Consider the following 21,434-nt stretch of genomic DNA (forward strand, 5'->3'; position numbering starts at 1 on the left):
CTCAAGAATCAATCCAACAATGAGGATCTCAGAGCACCTCCTGCAGGCTGGGCTGCCTGGGTGTGAGACTTGTGGTCCTAACCTCCCAGGACAGACCGTGGACTCCAGTGGAGAACTGAGCACTGAACGAGACGTTACAACCAAGAACAGGTCACCCTTCTCAGAACCGGGAAAACCAATCAGACAGCAAAGTTTACAAGCAGCATCAACAGCCAAGAGGCTTATCGCCAAAGAAGGTGCCCACGCTGGGCCTACGAGAGGCCCAACCACCTTTGGCCAGAAGAACAGTGAGAGGCGGCTGTGTAATTCACAAGCCAAGGGACCCTCTGACAGGAGTGACACTGGCATTCTGTTAGCCCAGGGCATATATAAGGTAAACACAGGAGGCAATGGAACAGAAAGATGGGTGCGTTTATTGCCTCCAGGTAGCAAGCGATTAAGTACTTCTAAGCGTGTCACCAGGAGCGATGCTTAGGGCCGACGAGGCAAGCTTTGCTCTCTCATTCAAAATTATGGATGTCACCTCGCCGGTGGATCATCAGATCGTTCACGCTATAAAACAAGCCAGGCGCGAGAAACCGCTCGCTAACAAAGGATCTCAACCTTGGCTGAGAGCTCTGCATCACTCATTGTCTAGGAGACAATCGAAAGACAAATCTGAGGACTGAGGGCCCCGCGTTCTCTGGGACATGTGATAAATACACCCCATCCCAACTCTAGGCTGGAGCAATGAAGTCTGTTCTTTAAACATAAACAGGTTAAGACCGTCACTGGCCATTTATAAACAGATGGGAAAAAAAAGTACTGGGTATTCAGGACACGGACGCCAAATGCACGACAACGGATGGATGCAGGTATTCTGTCCACGGGAAAGGTGGCTTCGTTGCTACAGAACAGATCAGAACTCTTTGGTCCTGAGGCTAGCAGTTAAAAGCACCCATCCTCATGTCCTGTGTGGGGGACAGAGAAAACTTCCCGTCTCATCACGGGTTCCTGTGCAGCCGTCCAGCCACTCCCCGAGTTCTACCAACACCCCCGTCATTACTCACTCAGTCATCAGGAGTCTACAGACGCCCAGCTGGCAGCTGATCCCTGAGGACCACTGAGGTAGGTCAGCCAGGCTGCAGCCTGGAAGCGGGGCCACACAGGCGGCAGAACTCGGGCAGTGGAGCCGGCAGGAGGGGAGCTGGGACCAGGAGCACACAGGGTCACACAGGGTCTGGGATGGCTCAGTCACCTCGGGAGAGGCTGGCACCTTAGGAAGCCCAACCTGGAGGGTGAAGCTTCAGAGCAGGTGGCACTACGGTGAGTGTCAGTTCGCACAGGAGCCCTGCCCACGGCAGGGCTCAGAGAGCTGGGGTGGGGGAAGACGCCTACAGTTCAGTCCCAAGACGGGAGAAGGTGTGTCTGGGCCGGCCACTGTCACCACGGGGCTGATGGAAGACCATGGCAAGGGGACACCCAGGTGTCCAGAGCTCCCCCAACCCCAGACAGAGGTTTCCAACAGCAGGACCAGCAGTAGCCTTGCCTGCTGATGGCGGGGAGGTTCCTTGAAGCATCTGGAATATTGCTCTTGCTGGTCTGGAAAGGATCTGAGAAGGGGCAGAGGAAAAGCTGTGGGATAATTACAATCATAAGGACACCCCACAGCACCTCCTATGTGCCAGGCTCGGTTCTAACCCTCACTGCAAACCATTGCTGTTCCCATTTGACAGACGAGGAAACTAAGGCCCAGAAAGGTGAAGGCTCTTGCCTAAGGCCACTCAGCTTTACAAGAGGGGCTGTGTGCTCAGCTCTGCACTGTTCTGCCCAGCAGGAGCCACACTTACCCCTGGAGGTGCCCTGAGGATGCGGGGGTGGGGGAGGGCATCATCAGTCAAGCATGGAAGGCCTCACTATGACGAGGTCCCAGAGACGATGGTCCAGGGGCCACCTGAGATTAAGCAACACTGAGACCGAGTCCTCCTGTGAGCCACTCTGGGTGTGTGTGTCCTTCCAACTTCACTTGACTCAGGGAGGGGCAGGGTCCCCAGCTAGCAGGAGTGGTCCCCAGGGTAGTGGCAGGGAGCTTAGGGGCTGGACAGGCTTGAATGTCAGCCCTTCCGCTGACTAGCACTGCTAACTATGGGTAAACCACTCTCAAACCTCAGTTTCTCCACCTGCACAATATTTATTATTATTGTCATATTAATGTACAGAATCTGCCTGCAATGCAGGAGACCTTGGTTCAATCCCTGGGTTGGGAAGATCCCCTGGAGAAGGGAAAGGCTACCCACGCCAGTATTCTGGCCTGGAGAATTCCATGGACTGTACTCAGCCGGACACCACTGAGCAACTTGCACTTTCACTTTCATTATTATTACAGGTATTTATTCTCTAAGGCCTTGAGCACGGCTTGAACATGGGGACTCAGCAATACTGGCCGCTCTATCTGTAAAACAGAGATCATAGCAGTAACAGTGCAAACCCCAAAGGTTTTCTGTAAGGTTCTTGGTAAGGATTTGCTGGGATTAAATAACAAAATGCATGGGAAGGCCTTACTACAGAGTTTTGTACATGGTAAGTCTAGAGGAAGGTTAGATTTATTAAAATAAATTAAAGTGATCCATTTTAATAAAAGCAAAAACAACTTCAGCTCCTGAAATGTGCTTAAAGAAGTTACCTTAATTATATCATTTTTTTCCCTCTCAGTTGATAGTCTGTTACTGCAAGACAGAGACAGACAGAGGTATAAAGAGAAACAAAAGGCTAGTTTGATATAAGCTGCTCCTAGACAGGAGTGTTTGGTAACCCTGATGACTTCACCCACTCCAGAGAAAACCTCTGAAGACGTGCTAAGAGCAGATGAAGAGCTGAGATTGAGTGTCTTCCATTTGTTTTCAGCATTTCTCCGGCTGCACGCTAAGTCGCTTCAGTCGTGTCCGACTCTTTGCGACCCTACAGACGGCAGGCTCCTCTGTCCAAGGAATTCTCCAGGTGAGAATACTGGAGTGGGTTGCTATTTCCTTCTCCAGGGGATCTTCCTGACCCATGGATGGAACCTGGGTCACTTATATTTTCCTGCTTGGGTGGGAGGATTCTTTACCACTAGTGCCAGCTGGGTAGCCCTTTCTGGGTAGGCCTTCAGAAAGGACCCCAGTCACGCTGCCTGCCAGGAAGTGAATTATGATGGGGAAATGGAGACATATTTCTGCTTAAAAACTAGACAAAGAAGATACACATGCGGAGAGAAAGGTGTCAGAGAGATGGTTTTTCTCTGTCCATGTGTGGGACCTTTATGGTCAAGACAGTGTTTGGATGGAATTTCTCTGAAGCGTGGAGGGAGTAAGTTCGCATTTGCTGGTAATGTTTCGGGTATCCCAATGTGAAAACCACACAAGCTCCTTCCCACACGGCCCTAGCCCCTGGAGGTGTTATCGCTGCTCCCTTAGGTGCCAGATAATGGCCGACACAGAGGATGCTTCCAAAAAACATGAGCTGAACTATTGCTACACTTGAATAATTAACATTTTTATTGCAATTACTGATGTCGAGAGACCGGGGCATCAGGTCCAGAAAGGTTTGATGCCATGCCTGACGTCACGGGGCTGGTAAGTGGCAGAAACTTCACTGCACCCAGCCTTCTGGCTCCTGTCTGGGCTCTTCCCACCGCCTCTCAGCTGCCTCACTCAAGGATTTAAGAGGAAGGGGGACGTGGCCCATTAAACCAACGCCGCCTACTCTCTGCCACGCTTGAAAGAAAAATATGGAGAACGAAGGCACAGCAGGGGGTGGCCATCTTTTAAGAACACTCAAGTATCTGTCACCTCATTATATTTTTATTTTTCACCATGACGAAACTGGAAAAAGTCTTAACTTTCTCCTGCCGGGGGAGCACAGGAAAAGCAGAAATGAAAACTTGGGAGACGAAAGCGGCACACCCACCCCCCCACCCCAAACCCCCGCCGCAAGCACTTTTCCTCCGAAAAACCAGAGGCGCGTTGGAAGAGTTTATGGAGGTTGCTGGCTCATTCTGCCAAACGCGTCTTCCCTTCCTGCCCCCACAACAGCATCCTGTCACTTTCCCGAGAAAGGGCTTGTGGGCCGCTGGCCACGTGAAGCAGCCCACGTCCAAGTGACGACATGTGACAGGACGTCTCCTTTCTGGGTGGTGCCCAGCTGAGCCCCGCCAGAGCCTTTCCTGCAAGCTTCTCTGGCCCCAGGAAGATGGCTTCCCTGAGCACGCAGAGCACGCCGACTGCTGAGAAGAAATCTTCTGTATAAAATCACACAACGGAGCGCAGGACTGAGAAGATGAGCCAGTGTCCTCTGGGTGATAATTCTCAACAAACCTCTGAGCTCCAGCAGGGGAGATGAGCAACGAGAGGAGTGACATTCCTGCATTGCTTCCCGATTTATGAAATACTCTTACACACCCTGGACCCTCGTAACAACAACTGGGAAGGCAACAGGCAGTTACTGCATTATCTCAAAAGTGAAAGTGTTAGTCACTCAGTCGTGTCCAGCTCTCTGTGACCCCGTGGACTGTAACTGCCAGGCTTCTCTGTCCTTGGGGATTCTCCAGGCAAGAATACTGGAGTGGGTTGCCATTTCCTTCTCCAGGGGCGCTTCCTGACCCAGAGATCGAACCCAGGTCTCCTGCATTGTGGGCAGATTCCTTACCATCTGAACCACCAGGGAGGGGTGAATAACTAGCATCAAGTGACTTGCCCAAGGTCACATAACTCAGGGCCCTTGCACAGCTCTACCTGGGAACCAACTGTGTGGGTTGTTCAGTGCACAACCTGTGCGGCCATTCATGGTGGCTCTGTGCGATGGCCGCATGCGCTTCTGACCCCAAATGCCCCGTCAGTCACATGCTGAATCTTCCCGCTGCCCTGGAAGAGGGGACACGGGGCCTGGCACACGGCAGCGCTGTCTGCTGAATGAAGAGAGAAGTGAACAGTCGTTCTTTTCTCTCCTCCTTTAATAACATCCTGAATGACTCAAAAAGGAGTGAAGACAGGCTTCATCCTCTCTTCTAAACACAGCCTCTGCCGTCTGAGCGTGCTCACAGGTGAAATCGCTCCAACACAAAGCCGAGGGGGAGGAAACCAGCACCCCAACTGGGAGGGAATCAGACAAAGCTCGTGGCAGAGGCAGTGTGGAAGCAGGCCTTCAAGGATGGGTCAGCAGAGGAGACCGAGGGGCCGTCGGGCCACGGGACCGGCAGGGACAGGTGCACAGAAAGACACAATGGTGAGGACACTGGGAGCTACCTGGGCTGCGGGGGCCCGGAGGAAGAGACTCCGGACAGGTAGAGATTGGCCATCGACAGCCCCCACTCTGGGCAGGAGAGGTACGCGTGAACGCAGTCGGCAGTGGGCTGGGACTGGCGTGAACATGATCTCACGAGGTGTGCTTCGGGGACGTCAGTCTGCCACCTGGGCAACTGGACTGGGGACTGATAAGCCAGGTCAAGGAGGTGCGAGCACCAACAGCTGGTACTGCCAGGCCCGAGCCCAGCCGGCCCTGTAGGCGGGGACGCACAGCACAGAGGACCACGCCTGACGCTCGGGTCCAGAAGATGCGCCGGGGGAAATGGACGAGGCTCTGGACCTCATCCGTCAGCAGGGTGACCCAGAGCCCAGCCGAGGGGTTTCGGGGTCTCTCTCTGCAAAATCCTAGCAGAGGCGCCTACAGAGCACAGCCCCTCCAGGAGGCCAGAGCTCCCCAAGCGCCCTGGGTGTCCGCCCGCACACGCAGTTCATTAACTCTGGTGACACAGCAACCACGGTTGGGTGTATGAGAGCACGTCCAATTAGCCGGGCCTACATGAATATTTGCACTCTTAAATCTTTTGCATTTCGAAAGGGTTAAAGCTTATTATTAGCATATAATTTACAGTCCTTTCTCCCAGGAAAGGAATAATGCACAGTAAATGCCACATTCATTTTAATAATACATGTTACAGTCTGTGCCCAACATCTGCACAAAGGTAAAGGAGACAGATTTTTTTGACGTGTCCCACTCTGCCATCTAAACACAGGCTTTTTGTTTCTTAAGTGACGGAAGGTTTAATCAAGAAAGCAGGCAATTCATCAATCGCAACAAGGCAGCGTGTGAGTGCCTGACAGCACACACATGCTTGTGTACAGAGCAAACCTGGCCACCTGTCACCGGCACCTTTGCATCAGGATGTACAGATACACGGCGCGAGCAAGTCCCCGCCCGCGCCCGTTCGGTTCTGCCTTCTCTTCTCCAAGTTCCCTTTGTGCTCGGTTTTGTTGTCGGGACAGGAAGAGATGGATAGACAAGGGACGCCATGGCTGTTAGAGGGGATGATAAAAATTTATATGCCTTTAAAATGACTTATTTCCTCCTTGATTTGAGCACATTATAAATAAATTTTTTTTTTCACTCCACTGAGGAATCTTCCCCATATGCTATTATCTACGGCCGCGTCAAACCCATGTTCCTCCCTTGGTTCCCTGCCTCCCCTCCCTCCAGCTCACCCCCCACCACTCCGAGCAGTCCTAGGTGAGTCTGAAATCCTCAGTGGAGGATACAGGAAAAGAGGCGGGTTGTGGGGGGGGAGGGCGGGCAAGGGGAGGTCTGAAGTTCAAGGCCACAGAAGCCGCAAGAACATGTCCATTAATTCACAGGCCGCAGAGGTGCCTGTGAACGCAGAAGGGCAACCAGCGTTTACTCTGGGGCTCCGGCTGGAAGCTGGCGGCCCTTCCTCAGCTTTGAGGTTGTGAACCCACCTGCAGGCTGGCACTCACCCACACACGTGGGGAAAGTGGAGCCACACACACACACAAACACACGCAAACTCTGCAGCATAAACATGGCATGTGGACGGCTGTCGGTCAGAACCCCTTACACAGAAAAGAAGGGCATTTCTCATTTCTCATGAGCCCGATTGTTTTAGCCTTTGGGTCGTTTTCCCACCTGGCATTGCTTTATGGTCATTAAAGTATCAAGTTTATTTCTGACTTTCCTGGTGAGATTTTCTTCTCCTAATTAAAAGACAGAAATAATGCAATCACTAAAAATGAAAGGAAAATACATTCGTAATTGTTTGGTATGCTATAGGTGAGTTTTTAAAGGATCACATTGTAAAAACACACAGATTCTTTTTCTTTTCATAATAAGATGAAGAGCCGGTGGCAGAAATTTTATCCAGTTGGATGAAATATATAAATCATGAATTTCATAATACTGATAATTAAATGTCCGTCTTCCAATTTAAATGAGGACTAGATTAAAACTGCATGGAGAAGGCTGATATTCAGAAATCATTAATTATTTTTAATTGCTTTGCGCTTTCCTGGTCTGATGTCAGAGTCACACAGCTGGTATCGGGTTCTGTGTTTCAGGTAAAATCCCCCTTCTCTCTGAATGAGGGTCATGGCTACACTGCCTGCTGATGGACTCGGGCTTGTCCATGCTCAATGCTTCCTGATGTCAAACATCTTGAAAACGGACTGGTTTTTAAGAGGGAACAGCTGTGGAGGGCAATAAGCTGGCTTTTCCAGCAATCAAAAAGAAAACCAAAAAGGAAAAAAAAAACCCTTAAAAACCCAGAAGAGCTCAAGGCAGGGTGAACACACCCCCAGTTGGCCACGGTCGGCTGGGGTTCTCTGGCTCTGTCCTGGGGCAGCTCCATGCCCCTTTCACTCTCAAAAGTGACGACGTGCAAAATACATGACGTGGTCGGCCTGGTGCTGATGGACAGATGAAGATGTCAGGCACTAAAAGGTGCTTCCCCGCGCCGCATGGCCTCCACGCATTTCTGCGTGTGGCTCACCCTGAAACTGTGGGCTGTCTGAGTTTGAGAGCTTTGGCTTTATTACGTGCTGGTTTTAATATGCATCTGCTTTATTTTACTATTTTATATGACTATGTTGAGAAAAAAATAAGTTCTTTGGGAATTATAACCACCACAAAAACAAAAGAACGTTACAGTGTCGTTTCCCTGTTCATGAAGTAAAACCTGCCATGAAACTGATGGGACATTCCTAGGTTGGAAAAAACAATCCTGGGGTCTCTGAACTGAGCCGCTGGTTATAGGGACCCCTGGCACAGGAGGCCCTCAAGATGGACAGGACGTCAGGGAGCTCCTCTTTCCTGACATCCCCCAGGTCTCCAGCCCCTGGTCTGATGCCCAGCACAAGGACGTTTCTTAAGAAACATCTCAGGCGGGCTTCCCTGGTGGTCCTGTGGTTAAGAACTCCCCCGCCCATGCAGGGGACACTGGTTCGATCCCTGGTCAGGGAAGACCCCACGTGCCTCGGAGCCACTGGGCGCTTGCACCAGGATGACTGAGGTCTGTGTGCCCTAGAGCCCGTCCTCTGCAACAAGAGGAGCCACTGTAATGAGAAGCCTGGGAACGGCAACTAGAGTAGCCCCTGCTCAACTAGAGAAAGTGGGTGTGCAGCAATGAAGACTTGGCATAGTTAAAAAAAAAAAAAAAAGAAATTACTGCATTCAACTTCCAAACATTTAGGGTTTCAAACATGAGTAGGTCACAATCTATACTTATCAAGCTCACTGAAAAGCAGCTCTTCTGTTGTTTCCAGCACCTTACAGGGCCCTTTCTGTGAGGAAGAATTCATAAAGGGAATAGTTAATGTTCTTCCCAAACAACTGGCTTGTTTCTATGTTGTCTATAAAAAGACTGCTCACTCCAGACCAAACCTGGAATCTCCCCTTCACGCAAAACTTCACCCACGGCTGCACCCTACTCTGCTATCCCATATTTTCATTCACTTCTGCTCTTCCCCTTCCATTTTCACTTTGCTACATGTGTTTTCAGAGTTACCTTAAATCTTTCTCGAATAAGTGGAAGAGAAATGAATAAGTGCTCAGACATCTAAACATCTAAAAAAAAAAATAAGAAAAAAAAAGAGGAGGGGAGGACCCCATCACCTGGGACCAAAATAGAAGATTTTCAGGAGCAAGAAGATGTTCTTTAAAAGAAAACTAAGTCACTCGAAGTTCTGACAAGGAAACTCAGGAGCTGGGGCTCTGGGACAGAATGTAGAGAAATCAACACGGCCTTGAAGAGGGTCCTCCCGGGGGACAAGACCTCAAGGGCATCTAACCGAGGGAGACACAGCAGTGAGAACACGATCAGGAAAGCATGCGCCTGCCAGCGGCCACTGGTCACAAGTGAGACCAGTTTAAAAAGTGGTTTGCCGACCCTAATATAGGCGGGTTACAAAGTGGGCCACACCAGGCACCCACCATTTTACTTCATCTACTCTTTCAAGGAAAACCATCCTCAAACCCTAGAGAGTGAATAACATGGTGATGGGGGATTTGAGGAGCAAGAAAGGTGAGGTGACAGCAGGCATGTCCAGGTGCTTTCGGGCTCAGGTGGGGACTGGAGGGCCAGAAGATGCAGATGCAGAGGATGGTCAGTGATCTCTGAGGAACATCAGTGGACAGGAGGGTCCAGGGGACTGAACAACAGAAAACAATCACGTCCATAAAAAGGGACAATAAGAAGCTATTGATCTGTGGTCTGGAAGTGATTTCCATTAGAATTCGAAAGCACAGTATGAGTCAGAGAGAATGTTAGTTGCTCAGTCGTGTCTGACTCTGTGATCCCATGGACTGTAGCCCACCAGGCTCCTCTGTGCATGGGACTGATTCTCCAGGCAAGAAAACTGGAGTGCATTACCATTCCCTTCTCCAGGGGATCTTCCCAACCCAAGGATTGAACCCAGGTTCTCCTGAATTGCAGGCAGATTCTTTACCATCTGAGCCACAGGGAAGTCCTTGTGAAGCACTCAGAGGAAAGCTTGTGAACCCTCAGAAAAGACGGTGGCCACTTGGGAAGCTTCCCAAGAGTGTGCTGAATTAACCTCAAGCCTGTATTTTTTCTTATTATGGGAGTAACATGTGTTATCATAGAAAAGTGAGACACTGCAAAGAAACAAAAAGAAGAGCTGGAAAACCCAGTGAAAACCACTGTGAACATCTTGGTGCTGGAACACCTACGTTTCCAGGCCTGTGGATATATCCCTTAAAATGAGATCACACTGCACACACTGGTTGTCACTTAGCAGTATTCACGCACACCTTTTTATCTAAATAAAAAATTTGTTTGATGCTTTGAGAAGTTAAGGCCACTGTATGGAGGTTTCATAATTTAACCGACTTGCCTTTGTTTTAGACATTTAGGATATCCACCCCCCACCTCTTTTTTTGAGTTATTACATTTAAAAAGCAGTAGTGCTCGCCCTTGCGGATAAATCTTTTTTTTTTTTTTTTGCACATCTGTAAGCATTTTCCAGAGGAAATTCCTGGAAGAGGAAGTGTGAGGATCAAAGTTGTGCTTCGTGGCCATTCTGATGAGGGTAATAGCTGGCAGAGAAAGGAGTAAGCATCTCAGGATTTTAGCACAGAGCCTGTAGAAGTTCCTCACCCCAATTCTGTGGGGAGGAGACAGCTACCCACGGACTGGATGGTGGAGAATAGTTGGCACGCATTGCTGATGGGATGCGTGGTACCCCAAATGACTGGGCGGATATGAATGTACAGCGAGACAGCATGGCTGAACACAGGAGGACCTTGCGGAAATGGGCTGGGCTGCTCGGAGGTGGTGGCCCCAGCTGCTGGAGGGCTCAAATAGCATTTGGGATGCTCGCCCTTGAGATGTCATAAAGGGTATTCCTGGGCAAGGTAGACATGGGAGAAAAGCTTTTCTTCCTCCCTCCCTTCTCTCACAGTGTTTCAGGGGCACCTCTGTGTACTGGGGACAGAGCTACACATGGTCTGCACCAGACCCCCCAGCAGTGTCATTCCCGCTGCAGGCAGGACACAGATGAACTGTCTCAGTGAAAGTACAGAGGGGAGATCGTAACAGGTACACCCTTGGGAAAATATGCAAAAGTAAATATTACTTTAATAACCTCATGTACAAATGAAACGTGGGCTGCTTTTCAAATTTCTAATTACCTTGTTTGGAAATCTACTTATCTTAAGAAGGGACTGCACATGAAGGGAGCGGTAATCAAGTGTTTTCAGGAAAGAACCAGAGCAGACCAGGAGTTTGCACCAAAGGCTCAGGGCCTGAGGTCTGCAGCCAATGTGTGCAGGGCTGGTTTGGAAGGAGAACAGCGTGGTGCTTCAATCCATTACCAGCAGAGCATCAGCCATCATGGCAGCAGGCGACGGGCACAGGCTGGGCCTGGGGCACCCGTTACCTTGACTGTTTCTGGAATAAACCTTTGAAACCTTAACTTTGCAATACCAAACTGAGACGTGCCATTCGGTGCCAAACACTGTTGGAACGGGGGGTGACGGGGGGAGGGTGTCTCTGCTTCCCTCTAGCCAGATCGGCTCGCAGGCAGGCTGCTGGTGGGCGGGCAGGCTTCCCAGCTGCACCATGGTTGCCCAGTGCTGAGCTTGCAGGCCTTACGGAGCCAGAGGGCCCTGCGGGGCATGCCTGGCAGCCTCACAATGAAGCAATCCTGGACCCTGGCGGAGCAATTTGGGGCCTGCAGCCGCTGAGGAGGCCTGAGCTGCCTGCTGCTGTGGGCTGTGGCCTAAACTACCTCTGTTTGGAAGATAAAATCCAATTGACTGCCACTTACATAAATGTAACAGGAAGTTCCTGAATGGCTTCCCCTGTGTCTTGAGACTGTTACCTCGGTACTGCTAAACTAACAGCTGAAATGAACCCAGACAACACCTCATCAAAGCTGCGGGGCGAGGAAGCAGTGGTCCAGGGGCAGACAGGAACATTCCTGCCAAACCAGAGACTTCACTTTGTGGGCCCTTCTCTGCAGAAATGTCAACAGCTGGGAAAGCCATCAGAGAACCCAGGTGAGGTGGGGGCAGCCAGACCCTGTGGCTGGAAAAAGATTTGCAAGCTGGAGGGGGGAAAAGGCATCTGCTTTGGTTGAGCCGCCTATATGTGCATTTGGAGCGGGATTTCACCCCGCTGGATTTCACAGGCCTGTTTTGCACCACTCTGCCACTAAGCATCTGGGGAAATATTCAGCTTTTCTACAAAATAGGTCATCTTTCCACACTTGTTATGCTCCTTGTCGACTCTGCTGAAATAGCCAGAGCACAGAAGAAATTCTCCCTGGAGACGCTGCTCTCAGACAACACGCGCCTGCTCCCCTTGGGGACTCGGCTGCCGGCGTGGGGCCAGGACGAGGGCTATGGGGACCTCCCTGTCGCTCCCCTTTCCCGGCAGGAGTGCCACCCAGAAATGGAACAACTGGCCTTTGCTTATCCTTCCAAACCTATTAGGGAGCGATCATAACAAGAAAAACTAATACTGACACGAATTATACCATTGTTCTAGTTCATCTATTTAGTACCCTGAAGTTGCAATTTTTAGAAAAAAAGATTACCTTTCAAATAACCAGTTCATTATGGTACATGAATGCATGCCATGTTCCCGTGTTCAAAATGTCACTCACCATTAGGGGCATGCTCTGGTAAGTGGCACCAATGTGCCATTTCCCCCTGATACACTAAGGCCCCCGACTGGAGGCCCCCGTATAATCGGAGTCAAGTTCGTGGGTTTCCTCAACTCTTAGCAAGTCACCTGCACTGCCCGCCACCTAATGAATCTCAATTCCGTAATAAGGCTTTGTAAGTTTTTCCCTCTCTGGGTGAAGGTGAAAAAGAAAACTGGGACTGACGAAATTCCTGCCAAGGTAACACTATCCATTTCAAGGCTGAGTTCGGAAATCACAGACTCATATGACAGAGGTGGGGGTGGTGGGTTGGGGGGAGGCTGCCCGTGTACCCTCTGGTTGCAAACCTGGTCTTGAGAAATGAGAGGTGAGGACAGACGTGGACAGGAGGGCAGGCGGCAATGGGCCTCAGGTCTGCACGGTCCCCGGTTCCTGTGGGGAACCTGGCTTGGACCTGGCAGGTGAACAATGTGGTCACTATTCTCCAGAAACCTCCCTTCAAGCTTGCGAAAGCCACACACTGTTTTTCATCATTAGTTTCAAAACATGCTGAGGATCTGGCCCGTCACTACATGCTGCGGCGACACGGAGGAACGGGGAGGCCTGGGCCCTGTGGGGAGCAGGCCCCTTGCAGGGGGAGAGCGACCAGTGAGACGCACAGTGGCGGGTGATGCCCGGGACACAGAGGTGCTCGCTGGCCCTTGGCGGGGGCCCACCTACCTGAGATGGCATAGAGATTGGAGTGCTGGTATTCATAGTCAGCCCGAGTGCTGTTCCTGCCTCGGAAGGTAGCGGGGAGCGTGAGAGAGATGTGCCTGAGGAGGACAGAGGAGAAAAAAGGAGGTTACTGGGAGCATGGTGCAGTCCCCAAGGCTCAGAAAGCCCAGGCGCCACCATCAGCCCACAGCGCACAGCACGGCAGGCCTCTGTCTACCCAAGCAGCTCGAGTGCCCCTAGGAGTTGAGAAGGTTTTGGACACCAGCAGCTACCTTTTCCCTACGGGCAAGGACATCCAAGAGGAAGAAAGGGTTTCCCAAGCCTTACGTGATGTCCCAGGTGCCTGGAGGAGGTGGGTGACTTAACCCTGATCTCTGCTCACTGGGCAAAGCGCGCCAAGGGGACCAGGATGCTCAGCTCTGAACACAAGCCTCGGTCTGTCCCGTCGTCTTGGTCCTGTTATCCACCCAGTGGCTTCCACGCCTGTCCCAGGAAGCACTTGGTGAAGGAAGATGTTAGGGGTTATTACCAGGTGAGCCCAGGAAATAAGGCCCACTGAGAATCAGAATAGCATGTTCCTCTGAACTGCTGTGAGCGGCACACGTCCCCCTCAGGTGGGAGCACACTGCAGATGCCCAGAAAGCACCATCGATTGACCCAGTGCGTCTTTTATGGCGCATGTGTTGGCCATTAAGGCTCACAATGCCCAGAGCCTAAGTGTGTCCTCGTTCAAAGCGCATAATCCATTTGGTGTGGTTATCAGCTGCCTTTTAGTGAATGCTGAGAAGACAACGATAATAGGAAAGACATTTAAAACCCAACAGGTCTGCGGGACACAGTCACCCCTTCATGGTACGACTGGGGCCGGTTTGATGTTGCTCAGTGGCTTGAGCTCCAGGCACTCAGTCGTTCCCCAAACAGGAGAGACTGGGACGGAGGGTACAGATCACATAAGGAAGCTGACGTTCCACACGCGGCCCTTTTTATACAACAAACGTGTAGTCTTCTAGAACAGCTCTGGGAGGCAGGCTCTCTGGGTGGGGCCTGTTCCCACGGGGCCAGGAGGAGAGCCACGGGCTGTAAGTGAGGTGGCTGAGCTGTGGGGTGAGCCCTGATGGTGAACACTGGTGCCGTTGGGCCGGCCGCTGGAGCAGGCGGTGGGGCCTTGCTGGGCGCAGGCGGGGGGGGGGGGAACCAGTGACACATCACGTGAGGGGAGTGTCCACAGGTCGCTGGGATGCGTGTGCTGTAAACTCGCACTGCCGGCTCCTTCCTGATGAAAGGGGGATGCAGAGACGAGCTCTTCCCACAAGGAGCTCCAGGCTACAGGGGACAGAGGGGCTGCAACAAACTGGGGTGCACCAGGAGATGTGCTCCAAGGAGGATAAAATCCGTGCACTCAGCCTGAAAGCGGGGGCACAGGGCTTCTGGTGACAGCCCCTCCGAGTTGGATGTGGGTTACAGGAGGAGACAGGACCTAACCTATGTACAGGCAGTCAGGGGGCCACTCTGCTGCAGGGCTAGAGTGGGAAACAAAGCCACAGCCAGACTGGAAAGGATGCCAGAAGCCAAACTATGGACTTTGGGATCTATCTGCTTGGATGAAGGTTCTCGAACTCTGTTCTGCCCACTGGAGCGCAGAGGCAGTGCTCGAGGCACCTGGGAGCTCGCTAACAACAAACTCAGCTCCCCGACCTGGGGAGTCTGTTCAGAGGCCTGAGGCAGGGTAGGGGGTGTAGCCCAGAAATCCCTGGAACCAGGCCAGCAGTGACTCTGAGGATGGGCTGCTTTGGGAACCCTGGGAGGGGGAGGAGAGCTGCAGAGGGTTGAAGCAGGTGATCGATGCCTCCGACCACAGCACTCAGTCAGCAGAGCTAAGCAAACAGAAGAATAAATTACTGACTGTGGTTGTGGTTGAGCAGAGCTAAAACAATGACAGGCAGCCCTACAGAGAGGGTTGGCTGGCCCTGAGCGGGGGCCTCGGGGTCTACAGATCCCCGGGGTCTCTCCTGGCTCTGCATACCGGCCCTGCAAGGCAGGAACCCGGCCTGGTGTAGAGTGAAAATGTGGGGACCTGGGTGGAATATCTTTAAGCATTTCAAGATGGCAACAGCAGAGCCTTGAATCCAGTGTGGGGCCCCCCAGAACGGGGGCCTGTGTGATGCACACTCGTGGTGTGCCCCACGTGCCAGCGCTGCACCCACTGTACCCTGAGGGCTTTTCCAGGAGCTGGGGAAGAACTGAGCTTCAGCACTGCCGTGCCCTGAGACCGCTGAGCCCCGAAAGCCCTAAGAAGGTATGCCCCACCTAAGGACACAAAATGCTGGCACAGTGCGGCAGTGCTCCAGCAGGCTTGCAGAGGAGGCAGGTGTTGGCGGAACCTCAGACGAAAGGCTGACCTGGGTGACAGCATGTGGGGGGAGCCTCCTCTTTGGCTGAGAAGACAGAGCCAGATCAGCCAGACGGCTGTCAGAGATGGCCAAGGGAGCCCTGGCCCAGTCAACCCAGACCTGGGGAGGGGGGACTCAGGGTGGCAGAACAGGCAGGGCCCTGCTTTTGCAGAGCTCCCCCATCGCAGATGGTGACCGCAGCCATGAAATTAAAAGACGCTTACTCCCTGGAAGAAAAGTTATGACTAACCTAGACAGCATATTAAAAAGCAGAGACATTACTTTGCCAACAAAGGTCCGTCTCGTCAAGGCTATGGTTTTTCCAGTAGTCATGTTATGGACGTGAGAGTTGGGCTATAAACAAAGCTGAGCGCCGAGAATGGATGCTTTTAAACTGTGGTGTTGGAGAAGACTCTTGAAAGTCCCTTGGACTACAAGGAGATCCAACCAGTCCATCCTAAAGGAAATCAGTCCTGAATATTCTCTGGAAGGACTGATGTTGAAGCTGAAACTCCAAGGCTTTGGCCACCTGATGTGAAGAGCTGACTCATTTGAAAAGACCCTGATGCTGGGAAAGATTGAAGGCAAGAGGAGAAGGGGATGACAGAGGATGAGATGGTTGGAAGGCATCACTGACTCAATGGACATGAGTTTGAGTAAACTCCGGGAGTTGGTGATGGACAGGGAGGCCTGGCGTGCTGCAGTCCACAAGGTTGCAAAGAGTCGGACACGACTGAGCGACTGGACTGAACCAAACCCTGTAGGAGGAGACAGGAACAGGTCCACCAGGTTATAGGAGCCGTGGCTGGTGTGGCGTGAACAGGAAGACTCTCCGGGCTCCCCCAGGAAGTGCTGTTCCCACTGGGAGCTGGGGATGGGGGGCAAGGAGGGGCTCTGGGGTAACTCCTAAGCAGCAGGAGGTCTGGCTGGGGGTGGGGGGGCTTGGAAGGAGGTGGGGTGGCTAGGGTCTGAAGGCCTGGGGGACGGTGGGGGACTTGGCTGGAGAAAGCGCTTTAGGGTCACTGCACGCAGGTCCTCGCACAAGTTCTACCTTTATCCTGAAGGGTTTTTTAAGCTGAGAAGGGATAAGCTCCAGTTAACAACTTTAAAAGATTATCTCCCTGTGGGAAAGTGATAGGGAAAAACTGAGATGTACTGTAGACGGGAAGATGGGGATGATCATGGAACTGCAAGCAGTTATGCAGCACCTACTGTGTGCAGACTCAGTGCTTCCTACCCAAATCTCCTGCTGTGATCCTCTAAATGGACAGTTCCAGGGGGATTCTATGACCCACAGAACTTAAGAAGCATAGATCAGAGAACCAAGCTGCCTGGCTCCACAGCTGCCCCATCATCCACGAGGACATCCCCATCCAAACCTTCCTGCCTTTCGACCACATCAGATCTTGCCTGGCTGACCCCACCCTGCAGACCGCACCTCCCTTCCCCCCCGCCCACACCCTGGGACCTGGCTCTCTTCCTCCCTCGCAGCTGGCCCCCGCTCGCTTCTCCTCCACTTTGCGGGGCTGCTGCTTGCAGAAGTTCTGGTATAGCTCTCTTCTCGCTCCACGAACTTTCCCTGGGCAGCCTGACCGCCACCTGTGCCCTGGTCTGAGCCGTCCTCACACACCAGCCCCCTCTCCAGACACTCCTGCCTCTACCAGGAAGCGTGAAAAGTCTTGTGATTCTCTGGGTCTGCTTCAGCCTGATCCTTCATCCACTCTGCTCCCTCCTACGGTCTCCACCTGCTCCTCACCTCTTCTCCAAACACCTGTTGGTCCTTCGAGACTCCATCTGAGCATCCTCGTTTGATAAAAACCCTTCCTGGGTGGGAATGGGTGTCTGTATGTCCTCTCTCACCCCGGTTGTCCCAAGACACCTCAAGGGCAGGGCCAACTCTCATCAAGTTGGTACCCCATTTTCTAGGACAGGTTCTTCCCCAGGGCAGACGGTCACTGAACAATTAAGACTGCTGAACCGACTCCACTAAAACCCCTGTGTCTTTTTGGACAGGAACTCCTGTTGCCTCTGCTTTTGCATTTCTGCCTGTGGGCTTGCTCAGTTAGACTCAGGGGTCTCTAGGAGACCCAATACCCCACACACCCCGTCACTACAGAGGAAAACAAGTCAGACGTAAGAAGTCAGTGGTGGCAGTGACCAGGAATTCACAAGGGAAAAAAAGGAAAGAAAAGGTTCTGATCATTATACGACAGACAGACAATGTGGGGCTGATGCAGTTAGGTGGGAAATTCCAAGAGAATTCAAGTCAACTGAAGCCAAGTCACCAAAAGCTTCAGCTCTGGCGGCTGATGATGGGGTGGTGGTGGGGGTGTACAGCAGCAATCTGAGCAGCGGGAAGACCCCCGGCCAGAGAGGGCTGAAGGGAGGAGACCCCACACAACAAACAGTTGCTTTGGCATCGTCACTTCTCTGGTTACTGGACATGGGGAGGAAGGGACACGGGGATAGGAGGCACATCAGGGCCTCCTGTTAATGAGAGTGGACAGTTCAGGCTGAGGGGACAGGGCACCTGTGGTTTAAATTGAACGTTGCGCTCTGAGGTTCAGCTGACCACTGGGCCAGTCCTGCCCATCCTCACTTCCAGGCTGATCTGAAACCGGGCCCCTGGGTCACTCCCCTCATCACCTTCCCCTTTCTGCACAGCCCTTCCGGCTCTGTAGGACTGTTGATTTGCTTATATGCCACCAGAACATGATCTCAGTGGTGCTTTCTACCACATCCTCAGAGCGCAATGAGTCTTAACTCCTCGGTGTCTGGTGGGCGCCCACCTGCCAGGCACTGGGCTGGGTTCCTGCATGGACATCACCTGCCAGATCCTCTCAGCAAGCTTTTTAGGTAGGAACAATCACTTATAGGCCCTCCAAGGCAAAGCCGACAGACAGTGAGCTAGAATTCATGACAAGGTCCATGAGTCCCCTGGGGGTCACCATCAGCATCTCAGAGTCACCCTGATGGACCATCTTCACCATCCGTACACAGGCTGAGATCACTCAACCAGGAAACTGGGGTCCACCTGGGAAAGTGATGGTGCCAGGGACCCAACCTCTATGCCACTTACTAGCTCAGTGACCCTGACGACCGGTCACAGTCAGTCTAACCCGGTAACAAGGGAAGAGCTACATACAGACGTGGACAACCAAGGGCCCTTGGTTGCATCCTCAGTGTCTACAACAGTAGCTGGCACACAGTGGGCATTTAAAAAAGCATTAGGGAGAACCCGACAAGATCACCCAATGCTGCTGAAAGAATGAATGAATCTAACTCTGACCTGCAATTAGAGATCACTGGGGAGGGCTTCCCACTCGTCTTTTCAACCCTGTGGCTAGGTTGGTTAACAGTTTGGAAAATGTGACTAGTTCTGATTCATGAATATTTTTATGCAAACAAAAATTATATTCATCTTGGCACTGCTTATAAAGCCGAGAAACTTGAGTCAAATTAGAGATCAAATAGGGGACTACTTAAAAAATTATTGTACAGCCATCTGATAAAATGTTTTAGTCACTTGAAATATTTTAGAAGACTAATAGCCTGGGCCCATGCCCATTACCATAGCCATCTACTGAGAAAAAAAATATAAAACCCTTATTTTTACACTTGGAATTGTACTCAGTTAACCCAACACTCTTTGGCTTATTTTCCATAACCTGATTGTCTAATGAGATTGAAGTAATGCCCAACTTATGACACTGGGGGTTACTGGAGGAGGAAAGAAAGAAAGGAAAGAAAGAAAGGAAAGAAAGGAAAGAAGGAAAGAAAGAAAGAAGGAAAGAAAGAAAGAAAGAAAAAAAGAAAGAGCCAGACACTTCAATAGATCATGGCACTAAACGCTCAGGTGAACATGAAGCTGGCTGGGGCGCCCATGGACCCCAGTTTCACTTGGAGTCATTTCAACGTTGTTGATCACTCTGTGATCCCTCCAGACCACTCTGTGTTGATCTAGAGGAGTATATTTTTGATTTTAAGTGCGTTCATAAAGATTACCAGCAGACCAAAGAGAAGTAAACCCTAGAACAAATGGCTCTGTCTCAGGGGGCACCTATCATCCCCAGCAGGTTGGCACAGGGCACTGACCATTAGAGGTCAACAATTTCTGCCTCTTGACTCAAATGATGGATCATGATTCCAAAAATCTGTTCGGTCACTGGAGAATTCCAACTAGAACAGCCCCTGAATCCTAGGGGAGCTTTACCAAGCTCTCTGCCCCTGCCCCTGCCCCTGGGACAGCCCAGAGGAGACTGGGCGCACCCCGAGAGCCATCATGTCCATCTTCAGGGGCCCTGGATGTTCTGTAACAAACAGGTGAGCATCGCACATGCTGTCGACAACAACTCCTGCTAAATAGAGGCTGAGGGAAATTTCATTTTTCTCCCCCAAGTCAGTCTTTGGCACCTTATTCAATTAACATGGCCACTAAGCCGCAGACAGCTCCATATAAAAGCCCTTCAGTTATAGAATACATTTTATTATGTGACAATAGTTGCCAGTACGATTTATTTCCTTTGATGGGATTCTGCTTTTTCCTTGTTAATTTAAATCTGTATTTTCTCGTGCTGATTCCAGGTCTGTGTGAATTTTTAAAATGTTGCTATTAATCTTCTGAACCCAGTGGCCACATGTAATGAAGATGGCCCTGCCCAGGCAGCCACGATGCCCGCTCTCCGCTCAGACCGTCAGAGGCCACGGCCGAGGGGCCGGAGGCTGCTGGAACGGCAGAGGTGGCCCTGTGGTTAGAGATGGATGCTACTTTTATGTCCCAGCCCTGACACGCACCCTCGCAACCAACGCGCTCTGTGGTGTTAGAATCACAACTGCCATTGTTTTCTGCTGCATTTTAAACTAAGACTGCCTTCCGACAGCAGTTTTCTGAGTGTGCTCTAGGAACCTCAGGGGGCTCCTCAGACTCAGGGAGTCCATCGGGTCACCGCTACTTTCATAATAACATGACATCACTGGTCTTTTCCACCCGTTCATCCTCACAAAGTGAAAGTGAAAGTGAAGTTGCTCAGTCATGTCCGACTCTTTGTGACTCCATGGACTACCAGGCTTCTCCATCCATGGGACTTTCCAGGCAAGAGTACTGGACTGGGTTGCCGTTTCCTTTTCCATCCTCACAAGTAGGCAGAAAAAACTTCCAGAAGCTGTGTGACTCGTGAGGCTGTCATTGCTCTGATGTTTGCATAGGTAGTCTCATGTTTTACATTTTTCTGAATTTTAATTTTTATAAGGTAAATATAGACAAGGCTTCTCTAGTGACTCAGTGGTAAAGAATGTGCCTGCAATGCAGGAGATGCAGGTTCGATCTCTGGGTTGGGAAGATCCCCTGGAGAAGGAAACGGCAACCCACTCCAGTATTCTTGCCTGGAGAAACCCATGGACAGAGGAGCCTGGTGGATTACAGTGCATCAAGTCGCAAAAGAGTCGGACATGACATACCAACTAAATAATGACAACAATAAATATAGATAAATATAACCTGCATAAACAAAACTTAGTCTTAATTCTCAATTTGTTTTTCCCCAGCAAGAGGGAATCCTCAGTTTTTAAGACCTTGGGACTTCTTTGGCGGTCCAATGGTTAAGACTTCACCTTCCAATGCAGGGGGTGCAGATTTGATCCCTCATCAGGGAGCCAAGATTCCACATGCCTCAAGGCCAAAAAAAAAAACAAAACCAAAAACCCAGAACATAAAGAACAGAAGCAATATTGTAACAAATTCAATAAGCTTTAAAAATGGTCCACATCAAAACAAACAAACAAACGTCCTAGACCAAAAGGCTTGAAAACTACTAATAGGGGATAATGTGTTAACCTTAACTGTACAGAAGACTCAACATCCAGCCAGTGGGGCGGAGGCAGAGGTCTGGTTGTACAACCT

General features: G+C 51.1%; 1 protein-coding gene across 4 annotated transcripts in view; it reads right to left on the bottom strand.

Moving 5' to 3' along the window:
- MVB12B (multivesicular body subunit 12B) overlaps window positions 1-21,434 on the bottom strand; it is a 189,245-nt gene that overhangs the window by 67,821 nt on the left and 99,990 nt on the right. For all 4 annotated transcript variants that reach the window (XM_043916833.1, XM_043916831.1, XM_043916834.1 and 1 more), the window contains exon 7: window positions 13,149-13,243. In XM_043916833.1, the coding sequence (XP_043772768.1) occupies window positions 13,149-13,243 (95 nt within the window). The remainder of the gene's footprint in view (window positions 1-13,148; window positions 13,244-21,434) is intronic.

This window comes from Cervus elaphus, chromosome 11 (genome assembly GCF_910594005.1).
Source record: "Cervus elaphus chromosome 11, mCerEla1.1, whole genome shotgun sequence".
Taxonomy (NCBI): domain Eukaryota; kingdom Metazoa; phylum Chordata; class Mammalia; order Artiodactyla; family Cervidae; genus Cervus; species Cervus elaphus.